Source organism: Otolemur garnettii, unplaced genomic scaffold (assembly GCF_000181295.1).
Source record: "Otolemur garnettii isolate 467f Iridium unplaced genomic scaffold, OtoGar3 scaffold00093, whole genome shotgun sequence".
NCBI classification, from domain to species: Eukaryota; Metazoa; Chordata; class Mammalia; order Primates; family Galagidae; genus Otolemur; species Otolemur garnettii.
This window is the reverse complement of record NW_003852488.1, coordinates 937409-949119: the sequence shown is the minus strand read 5'-3', so window position 1 is coordinate 949119 and position 11711 is coordinate 937409. Positions and strand designations below refer to the sequence as shown.

General features: G+C 34.7%; 1 protein-coding gene across 1 annotated transcript; it reads left to right on the top strand.

The window, feature by feature from the left end:
* Positions 1-3913: 3913 nt before the first annotated feature.
* IL2 (interleukin 2) lies at positions 3914-9143 on the top strand. The gene is made up of 4 exons (XM_003795518.1): positions 3914-4333; positions 4421-4480; positions 6817-6963; positions 8755-9143. Exons 1-4 carry the CDS (start codon positions 4187-4189, stop codon positions 8857-8859), a joined length of 459 nt encoding a protein of 152 aa, XP_003795566.1. The 5' UTR covers positions 3914-4186; the 3' UTR covers positions 8860-9143.
* The last annotated feature ends 2568 nt before the right edge of the window (positions 9144-11711 follow it).

The window sequence follows — 11711 nt, the reverse complement described above, 5'->3', positions numbered from 1 at the left end:
CTTCAAAGTCATTCATGAGAGTTGGAATTTATTTCTTCCAAATTTCTACTAATGTTGATATATTGACTTCCTTCTAACATTTAAATGTTCTTATTAGCATCTAGAATAGTGAATCCTTCCTAGCAGGTTTTCTTTTCTTTCTTTTTAAAAATTTCTTACTATTTATTTATTTATATTGAGATAGAGTCTCACTTTGTCAACCTCAGTAGAGTGCTGTGGTGTCATAGCTCATAGCAACCTCAAACTCTTGGGCTCAAGTGATTCTCTTGCCTCAGCCTCCGTAGTAGCTGTGACTACAGGCACCTGCCACAATGCCTAGCTATTTTTGTTGTTGTTCAGCAGGCTTGGGCTGGGTTCGAACCCACCAGCTCCAGAACATGTGGCTGGTGCAGTAACTACTGAGTGACAGGTGTCCAGCCCCTAGCAGGTTTTCAGTTTTGCCCAGGTCCATTAGAGGAATCACCATCTATGGCAGCTATAGCCTTATGAAATGTATTTCTTAAATATAAGACTTTCAAAAAGTCTCCAGAAAGAGATTCAAAGATGTGAGAAAAACCTGGCTTTTGTAGCTCCTACATGAATTCAGCATCTGCAGGTTCCCAGAATCCTACAGCTGCTCAGACAAGGTAATGTTTATGTAATGGTAGACGATGCCTTGCCTGGCTCGCTAGCTACACTGATAGAGCAAGGAGTAACAGACACACTCTACTTTAACCTACTCCTGTAGAATAATTGGCCTAGAATTTGGCATCACTATTTTATATTGGAAATAGTGAGATCATGAGGGTTCAGGACTGCTTTGAGGTTTTAGTCTAACTTCACCACTAATTAAGAATGTGATTTGGGGCAAGTCACTTAATGTCTATAGATATCAAAATTCTTATCAGTAAAATGTTAATGAGATAATGAATTTGAAAACACTTGCAAAATCAAAAGTACCAAGATAATAATTCTTCCATTCCCAAAGGTTATGAATATTATTAAAATCTACCTCATGGAAGAAGAACATACAACAGAGACTCAACTGTGATCATGAATGGATCTACAGAAGTGATATCACATTTTGGAAGATTGAAGGTCTGATAAATACTGGTCACCAACCTACACCTGAGATAATTCAGATTTTCACAGGAAACACAGAGCTCCTAGCTGAGTTCTGTCTGGATGGCATAAAGATAATCCAACAATGTGTTCCTAATTTCAAAGAAATTGAACTGTGTCTTAAAAAGCCAAGAGAAACTGATGAGAGATGCATTAATATAGGCGTAAAGCTCTAGAACAAATTCATATTGCTGTGAAAAAGGGTCAGAAAAAAGAAAGTCTCGTGGAAGGCAGAGTCCATGAAAGTCAGCTTTGGATGAACAATATGTGCAAAGGGTGTTCAACCTTTTTGCTAGGCAGCTTCAGGGACAGGGGCTGCCCTTTTTAAAGAGCTTGGGCTACTGAGAGACTGAGTCAGAAACCATGTTAAGTACCTAAACAGCTTCTTGTCGAAGAGTAAAATTCTGCATGGTTAAAGGACAGGCAGAGGTGTGACACACAAAGTAGGTAGTTTACTACTAACTTTACCACCACTGAAGCCAGAAAAGCCAGCTGATGTGTCAGACATGTTAGAAAGCGAAAGTGTGCCACACTCATATGGTAGCTTTCTCCCCAGGCATTTCAAGGAAGAAATTAAAAAGCCACTTCTTTAATGGTGCCTATTATGCAATAATACAGATAATCTCAGCGTCCATGAGCATAATTTTCTACATGGCCTCAGAAATGTAGCCATATATTGCCCCATTCTCTAATGGAAATAGCCAGAGAAATAAAAATATCAAGACTATGAGAACATCAAAGGCCTCATTAGAAAAGTCCCCACACAGAAAAATGTGTGGGCCTGAGTTTTCCCATTCTGGAAGGGCAAGGCCTAAACTGATGCTGCTGGGATTAGATAATGGAAGTCTTTAGAGAAACATGGCTTACCTGTACTAAATAAATGATACACAGACCACCAAATAGCCTTATAACAATGCTAGCATTATGATTTTGATTTGAAAGGCACAGAGAGACATTTTGCATCTTTTAGTAACAAAAAGATCTTAAGAGTTGTCCTAAATCTGACTTTTTCTTAAATTTTTTTCTACCCGAGGAACTATAATCCTTATCTTTAAATTTTACAAAATTATTTTATATTCTCTAGAATATTGCCTAATAGCTAAGTATTACTGATGACAGAACATTCTCTTTCCTTCCTTCCTTTCTCACTTGATCACCCTCAGTACAGTGCAATACCAAGCTCACAGCAACCTCCAACTCCTGGGCTTAGGTGATTCTCTTGCCTCAGCCTCCAGAGCAGCTGGGACTACAAGCACCTGCCACGATGCCCGGTTATTTTTTTGTTCCAGTTTGGCCAGGTCAGGCTTGAACCTGCCACCCTTGGTATATGGGGCTGGCGTCCTACCCACTGAGCAACAGGCACCACCCAGAACATTCTCTTTTCAAATCCTTGTTCTGTCCCTTACTGGCAGGAAGGGCTGAGTGATCTTGAGCAAAAACTCTGAACCTCAGTTTTTTAATCTGCAAAATAAAAAACCATCACTTAACAGGTTTGTTGTGAGGCTTAAATTAGACTGAGTGCATGCCGGTATACTGCTCTCTTTTCTCCCTCTCTATATTCCCAAAGCCATGATAGGTGCAAGACAGATTTCTGTTTAATTTACTCTATTTATTTATTTATTTTTTAGATAGAATCTTACTGTGTCACCTTGGGTAGAGATGTGGTGTAATAGTTCACAGCAACTTCAAACTCCTGGGCTCAAGTAATCCCCTTGTCTCAGGCTCTGGAGAAGCAAGGACTACAGGTGGCCACCACAATGCCTAGAAGGCTTTTCTATTTTTAATAGAGACAGGGTTTCACTCTTGCTCAGACTGGTCTTAAATGCCTGAGCTCAATCAATCTACTTGCCTCAGCCTCTGAGAGTGCTAGGATTATACGCATGAACCGCTTGAGCCTGGCACAAATTTCTGTTTAAAGACTAGATAATAAATGAATAAGGCAGGAAAATAGAGGCATTGTAAGAAATTTTGTTGAGAAAGGATTTCCTTAATTCTCCCCAGGTTAAATTAGAAGCATACACCTATACTATCATCCAGACAGTTCATGCATTATACTGAGGATGAATTAACATATATCGTACATAGTTACCGTTCAATAAAAAAAAAAAAGAAAAAAAAACATATATCCATGTATCCTATCCAGTCTACCAACTAAAAAAAAAAAATCAATCTGATCACATTTCATAGCTGTTATTTTTACACTCACAGTGTCTCAGGTACTTTACAGGATAAATCTAAGTCAATTAAAGTGGTAAAAACACAAAAACTAGAAACATGTATGGTTTTAAGGCTTTATGATAGACTTATAATAGTTTTACAATAAACTAGCTTCAGTGTCCTTGAATGCAAACCTTCTTTTGAGTATTTGTTGAACCTTCTTTTTTGCTTAAAAAAAGCACAGTAGACATTAAGAGATTTAAACAGATACTGGAACATGCTAAAACTAAAACAGCATAAAATAGTATCTCAAGCTCCATAAGCATTTTATGTATTCTAATCATAGTATCTGTCTAGCTGATGGTGTAAGAAGCAATCTATCATATTGTATGCAATTAGCTCATTGTGTAGATAAAAAAGTAAAACCATCCTGAAACAGGAAACCAATATTCTTCCTGTTTAATCAACAAAAGTTTATTCTTTTCATCTGATTATTCTTGCTCTTGTCCACATCATGCTGCTCACATGTTCAGCATAGTTTTATGACAAAGAGAAATTTTTCATGAGTTACTTTTGTATACCCACCCCCTTAAAGAAAGGAGGAGGAAAAATTGTTTCATACAGAAGGTGTTGCATGAATTAAAACTTTACTTAGTGTGGGTTAATGTAACCAAGAGGGATTTCACCTACATCCATTCAGTCAGTATATGGGGGTTTAAAGAAATTCCAAAGAGTCATCAGAAGAGGAAAAATAAAGGTAATGTTTTCTCAGACAGGTAGAGTCTTTGAAAATATGTGTAATATGTAAAACATTTTGACACCCCCATAATATTTTTCCAGAATTAACAGTATAAATTGCTCCTCTTGTTCAAGAGCTTCCTATCACTCTCTGTAATCACTACTCACAGTAACCTCAACCTCTGCCACAATGTACAAGATGCAACTCTTGACTTGCATTGCACTAACTTTTGCCCTTGTCACAAACAGTGCACCTATTTCAAGCTCTACAAAGGAAACACGGCAACAACTGGAGCAATTACTGCTAGATTTACAGATGGTTTTGAATGGCGTTAATGTAAGTATATTCCCTTTCTTACTAAAATTATTACATTCCAACTTTTGCTGGAGTTTTTTTTAATAACACTGTGTTATGCTTTCTCAGAATAACAAGAATCCCAAACTCTCCAGGATGCTCACACTTAAATTATATGTGCCCAAGAAGGTAAGTACAATTTTCTATGTTCAATTTACATTTTAATAAATTTCCAAAGTAATATAAAAATTTGAACATTGATTGGGTTAATAGCACCTCATCTGAGGAAAAGAATGATAACTTTAATAGATATATATTTTTAAAAAACAAGGTTTGATAATTAGGCTTCTGTTATAATGGTTTGCCTATATTTTTTATATGTACTTATCTGTTTGGGGAGAGGAAGTAGGAAAAAAATACAAGAATAATATTCTCACTTTATTGCTAGGACAATGGTAAAAGAAAATGATGTTGATTTACTATCTTTAAAAAAATGTAAAACTCTAAAAATATTTGATTATAGCATTTTAGCATGTAAAATACCAAAATTGATTTCATGCAAATCCACTTAAAAATATTTTATTGTTTTAGAAAAGATTCTATCTTTGAGAAGCAACATAGCATAGTATTAAACAGCACAGACTCCGGCAGTAGATTATCTTAAGTGAAATCCCAGCTCTGACATGTCCTAGTTTTGTGACCTTGGGCAAATTACTTACTCCCTTTGGGACTCAGTTTCTTGCCTACTGACATGAATAATAATTGTATATACTTAATATAGTTTTGTGAGGATTAATGAACAAATGTCAAGTACTCAGAATAGTGTCTGGCATGTGGTAAACACAAGGTAGACATTAGCTATTATTAGTAATATTTGAGACAAAATTCTTGCTGGTAATAATAAAGTAAAATTTTGGACTTACACAGCTTCTTACCATTAGAACTAGAGACTTAGGATGCTATATAACTTATTTTCCAAGATTAAAAGCGTCATTTGTTTGTTTTGGGATTCAAATAGTTAGAGCATGAGCATAGACAATCTAAGTTCCTAGGCTGCAAAGGGGTATAAAGTTACCTAGTATTTGTGCCAGTCACGGAGCATGGGCAAAATTTCAGTGCCAGAAAGAGCTTGTGCCAGGGTGAATTCAAACTTAGAACAAAAATAGGAGTTAAGGGGACATAGATGCAATCCTGTTGATCCACTTCTATTAGTTCAAGGAAATGTGGCTTTAAACTATTCTCTTGAAGGATGAAAAGAAAATAGCTTACAAATGCTCCTCTAGTTCCATGAGATGCATAATTCTTAACTCCAGCAATATTGCCACTAAACTGTTTTCTGAAGGAAATAGGTGTAGCTCTAATTTGCTCATGCCAAAAATTTAAGCTCTAAACTTGTAGAACGTGTAGTAGCAAATTGAGAGGGCAGAAGATGGACTTGTCAGGAGAAGTGTAGAGCCTAGCCCCTGTTTTCCCTCTAATGATTGTTAGAAAGATAATACGCATAATTTAGGGGTGGTTGAGTTCTTTGAAATCTAACAGTTTCTAAATGACAACTCAAACTATTTGAAACCAAAAGTAATGTGATAAACTCTATTCATTTGTTCATTTAACCACCATTCCATGTTTACAAAGGATTTTAGAAATTAATAAAAACACGTAATTCAAAGGATGCTGTATTAATGCTATAATGAAAAGAAGTACAATTTAACCATGGCTCTGCTCACTTATGGTGCCTTGGGGAAGACACAAAAGAGATTTTGTTTCTTTATTTGTAAAATGGAGATAATAATACTGTATTTTTTACCTCAAAAAGTGGCTGTGAGACTTAAATGAGCTTATTTAAGAGAAAACACTTTGCATCAGGAGGTCTGTCCAAAAATCCTTCAAATATTGTGATTTTTATTTGGTTGTGACAAATAATTTTTTATAAAATGCATCTTAATGTATCTATTAAGAATAGCAAGACTAATAGAAAACTAAACGTTTAAGATGCAGTTAAATATGTCTTGTTCCAGGCTATATTGAGAGTTGTTACTACCTGATTACAATTACCTAACATGTAATATCTTGGGATAGGTGGCGTCCAAGAGCTCCTTCTGTCCTTTAACATTTTGTGATTCTCAACTCTTAGATGATCAAATATTAGAATCATAGAATGTGATTCTTACACTTCCATATTCTAACTGCTTTGGTTCTAATGATTTTTATGCAGACTGTAAAAGTTATCACTCAGAGTCAATGATTTGCATTTAGATGCAGATGTGTTGTCTTTTTGCAAAGCCAAATTAAGCTGAAACTAATGACTCATTTGTTGCCCACTAACAAGTTAATGCTAGTAAGAGGTACTTGAGCTCTAGTTTTTTCACATTTAACAATGTAAACTATACTGATCCATCCTTACAGCAATAGTGAGAACAGGGAGAATGGTAAAAACTATATACAGCAACTCCTAATAAATTTGAGATTAATTTCCAATTCTGACTTTTAGATAGGGTAAACTGATCTGATAATTATTATTATTCTAGGCCACAGAATTGAAACATCTTCAATGCCTAGAAGAAGAACTTGGACCTCTGGAGAAAGTGCTAGATTTAGGTCAAAGCAAAAACTTTCACTTGGGAGATACCAGGGAAGTAATTGGCAATATCAATGTAACGGTTCTGGAACTAAAGGTAAGGCATCACTTTATTTGCTGTCCTGGAAACAAAATAAATAGAAGGGGGAAAGCACTGTATTTTAAAGTGGTATAACTTTTTTTGGTGAAGTACATGCATTTAATAAGCCAACATTTTAAGTACATAGTGAACACGAACCATTTTTAATACACATTGCGGAACTGGGAAGTATAAGCTAGAAAGGTTATTGAAGGGTTTTTCAAATGGTTTTTCCCTATCATCTGATAGGACTAACCATAAAAGATTTGTCTCAAAAAATGGCAGCCAGGAGGGTGGGTGGAGGGAGGGTGATTGGTGGGATCACGTCTCTGGTTCATCCTATAAGGGTACATGTGAATCTCTCTAAATGTAGAATATAAATGTCTTAACACAATAACTAAGAAAAAGACATGAAGGCTATGTTAACCAGTTGGATGAAAGTATTTCAAATTATATACTGAAACAGTACACTGTACCCCATGATAGTATTAATGTACACTGCTATGATTTAATAAAAAAAATAAAACAGACAGATATAAATATTAGGGAAAGTAAAAATGAAATAAAATAAAATAAAATAAAAGTAACTCTGTTTCCAAATGAGCCACTTTATTAGTGAACTGTTTCAGTTTAATTTTAAAAAATGCATTAAGATCAATGTCATCTAGACATTAAGTTCCTTAATTATGTCAAGAGGTTTGCTCAAAAATAATTGACTAACATCAGAAAAGTCACTCTAGACCCTTGTTACAAATTTTGGATAAAACTGAAACTCAGAAAACTGTGTTTCAAAATCCAGATGCTTAAAAAAATTTAACTCCCCAAGAGATTACAATATTTAAATAATTATGTTTGAGAAGGTATATAACACTACAATAGTTTATTTAAAAGGAATATTTACTTAAAGAGAATATTGTATCTCACTTAGTGTTTGTTCCCAGGGAAGGAATTGCTTCAAATTTGAAAAAGCCCTCCCTTGTATTGCACTGTTTATCAAAGTATTTCCAGCTTAGCTTTTCAGCTAAAGTAGTTTGAAATAGCTGCTTTTGGCAGGAGTAGTAAATTTGTAAAATGTCAGTCCGCAGGACAAAATTTCTAAAGCTTAGACTTGTAAAAGTTGGCAAACTTACCTGCATTGAGGCTAGGGTGAGGTAGGGGTTAGTATAAGTACTATGTTTTAGAATCTCATAAGGATACAGGTTTTGGTTACATAATTTACTTTTGTACATTTTAAGTCAAAGTTATAAGTGTGTCCTTCATCTAGAATGTGTGATTTATGAAGACTCATCACACGAAGTTCCCCCAAACAGAAGGTTTTCCTAACTTACTCTGGGCTTGTTCTATCTTGCTTTGGGGAAAACAGGCAGAGATTTATTGAAGTAGAATAAGAAGAGACTTTTAATCAAGATTTAGAAAAGAAGAAAGTATAATATACGTATTACTCCATACAGTTAACCTACATAGATGTAGATGTACCCAGAGGAAAAGAGGTCAATTTTATTTTGAATAAAATATTTGTCCAAAACTATTTTAATGTTTTTTGCATCCAATTCAAGAGAAAATAATCTTGTATTCATTAAAAGAATTAACAAATGGGGAAAATTCCAACTTATATGTTAGCATCACTTGGTATCATAACAATATATACATAATTTTGGTATATCATTTTGATCATTTCAAGAAAATGTGAATGGTAATGATTAATAATTTTGAAAATAAAGACCATAACCTTATAAAACTTCAATTAAGAATAATTATATATGTGGTAAACTACTATGAACTAAAAAAATTAAAATTTTTCTTTTATAGGGATCTGAAACATTCATATGTGAAGATAATGAGACAGCAACCATTGTAGAATTTCTGAACAGATGGATTACCTTTTGTCAAAGCATCATCTCAACAATGACTTGATAATTAAGGGCTTCCCTTTTAAAACATCTAAGGCTTCTATTTATTTAAATATTTAAAATTGTTATTTATTTTTGAATGTATTGTTTGCTACCTTTTATAACTATTAGTCTTAGTCTTAAGATTATAAATATGGATCTTTTGAGATTCTTTTTGTAAGCCCTAGGGGCTCTAAAATGGTTTCACTTAAATTATTTATCCCATAGTATTTATTATATTGAATTGTTAAATATAATGTCTGTGTAGATTGGTTAATAAAATTATTTAATAAAGTTGATGAATATAAACCAGCCCATGTATTTGTTATTTTGTGAACAGCAGAGTAAGCCATAAAATATTTCTGAATTACTCAAGTGAGTTCATATGAACAATAGCAAAGATGCTTACAAAAGTCACTCTTCACATGATGAAGTTATCTATAATAGAACAGTGCTGTGGGCATCTCAAAGCCCTTGCTGTCTCCTCTTAAAAGTGGATCAGCTTGAGTTCTTTATAAATTCTGGTTATTAGCCCTTTTCAGATTTGTGAATCTGAAATCAGAACGTGAATATCTTCTCGTATCCTCAATATCGTGTCATTGCTTTTTTGACTGAGTCCTTATCTGTGCAGAAACTTTTTAACTTAATAAGTTCTCATTTATCTACTTTTATTGTTCTTGTGATTGCAATAGGGTTTTCTTCATGAATTCTTTTCTTAGGCTGATAAGATCCAGAGTTCCCCCCACACTTTCTTCTAGAGTTTTTGTAGTTTCATATCTTACATTTAAATCTTTTATCCATTGTGAGTTATTTTTCTAAGTGGCTAGAAGTGTGGGTCTTGTTTCAACATTTTACATGGGGCTAACATGTAGGAGATAAGCTCCCCTTGCTCAAGACATGGCAATTTGCCTCAATGTGCTCCTTCAGGAGATTGGTTCTGAGAAACATTTCCTTGAAGATCGAGCTTTTGTACCTGCCTATAGATATGCAGGAATATGCAGAGTGACTCTCCCTAGGAGGTGTGGAGAATCAGCCGAGGTGTAGCTGGGGGTGAACAGACTGGTCTTCGAGCATTGGGTTCTATTCTCTGCCTTCCTCCTTCATTAGCATTATAATGTGTAGCTTCACTTTGGGCCAGCAAAGACAGACAGCCAGTCTCCCTTATGTTTTTTAAACAAAATCAATTGTATATGTGTTCCTCAGCCTTCACACTAAATTGTAATCTTAAATGGTAGCTTCCTAATGTTACTGCACTTCTTTGTATATGTGTTAAATTCTTACTGAATGTTGGAAAGTATATAAGATAATCAGTAAAGTTTAGCTGGGCCACCGACCAGAGCGAGTCACAGTCTCCCTTAAATCATCATTTTGTCTGCAGTTCTTTCCCCTGCGTCTCCGATCAGAAGCTCCAAAGAACATACAACATCACTAACAGTTCTCTTAGAACGATTAATTAAATAGGGATTCTTTTCTCCAGTGTGTGCTTTTGTTTGCTTTATCAAAGATCAGCAATATGACGCTGATTTCATCTTTAGATTCTCTATTCTATTCCAGAGACCTATGTTCCTATTTTTGTGCCAGTACTATGCTGTTTTGATCACTATCAACTTGTGTTATATAACCTGAAGTCCAGTAAAGTGAAGCCTCCAGATTTGTAATTATTTTGTAGAATTATATTGGCTATTTTTTTTTTCTGGTTCCACATGAAACAAACAACAATTTTTTTTCAAGATCTTCAAATATTTGACATTTTTATTTTAATGGGGATTGCATTAAATCTGTAAATTGCTTTGGGTAGCATAAACATTTTAACAATATTGATTCTTCCCAGCCATAAGCATGGTATTTTTACCATCTGTTAACATCCTCTGCTATTTCATTTTTCAGTGTTTTATAGTTCTCTCAGTAGAGATCTTTCACATTCTTTATTAAGTATATTTCAAGGTATTTGAAGGATTTGCTGCTATGAAGGGTATTGTATCTTTGACTTGATTCTCAACTTGACTACTGTTGGTGTATGTGAAAATTATTGATTTTTGAACATTGATTTTATATCCTGAGATGTTACTGTATTTCTTAACCACTTATTGGGGTTAATTCCTTGGGATTTTCCAAATATAAGATCATATCATCAGCAAAGAGTGATAGTTTAACTTCCTCTGTCCCCATTTGGATATTCTTAATATCTTTCTCTTGTCTGATTTCATTGGCTAGGACTTCCAGCCTTCTGTTGAAAAGTAGTGGTAACAATGAACATACTTGTCTAAAAGAGGAAACAACCTCATTAATAACTGGGAAAAAAACATGAATGAATCTTTTCTCATGAGGATAGACAAATGGCCACCAAGCACATAAAAAAATGCTCATTGTCCCTAATTATCAGAGAAAGGTAAATCAAAACCACTTTGAGATATTACCTAATCTCAGTGACAATGGCCTGCATAAAAATGACCCACAGCTGTAGATGCTGGCATGGGTATGGAGAGAGGGAATACTCAGTGTTAGTGGGACTACAAACTAGTACAGCCTTTATAAGAAGAAGTTTGGAGACTCTTCAAAGAACTAAAAGTAGACCTCCATTTCTTTCTGCAATACCATTACTAGGTATTTCCCAAAGGGGAAAAAAAAAGTCATCTTAAGAACATTTGCACTTGAATATTTATCTCAGGTCAATTCACAATCACAAAGATGTGGAAAAAATCTAAGTGCACATCAACTCATGAATGGATGAATAAACTGTGGCATATGTATACCTTGAAATATTATCTATCCATAAAACATATGGAGACTTTGGGCAGCACCTGTGGCTCAAAGGAGTAGGGCGCTGGCCCCATATACCAGAGGTGGTGGGTTCAAACCTGGACCCGGCCAAAAATG

Coding starts and splice junctions, on each gene's coding strand:
- IL2 (XM_003795518.1), top strand. CDS start 4,187: ATGTACAAGATGCAACTCTTGACTTGCATTGCACTAACTTTTGCCCTT. Junction 4,334..4,420: donor TGGTTTTGAATGGCGTTAAT/GTAAGTATATTC, acceptor ATGCTTTCTCAG/AATAACAAGAATCCCAAACT. Junction 6,964..8,754: donor TAACGGTTCTGGAACTAAAG/GTAAGGCATCAC, acceptor TTTCTTTTATAG/GGATCTGAAACATTCATATG.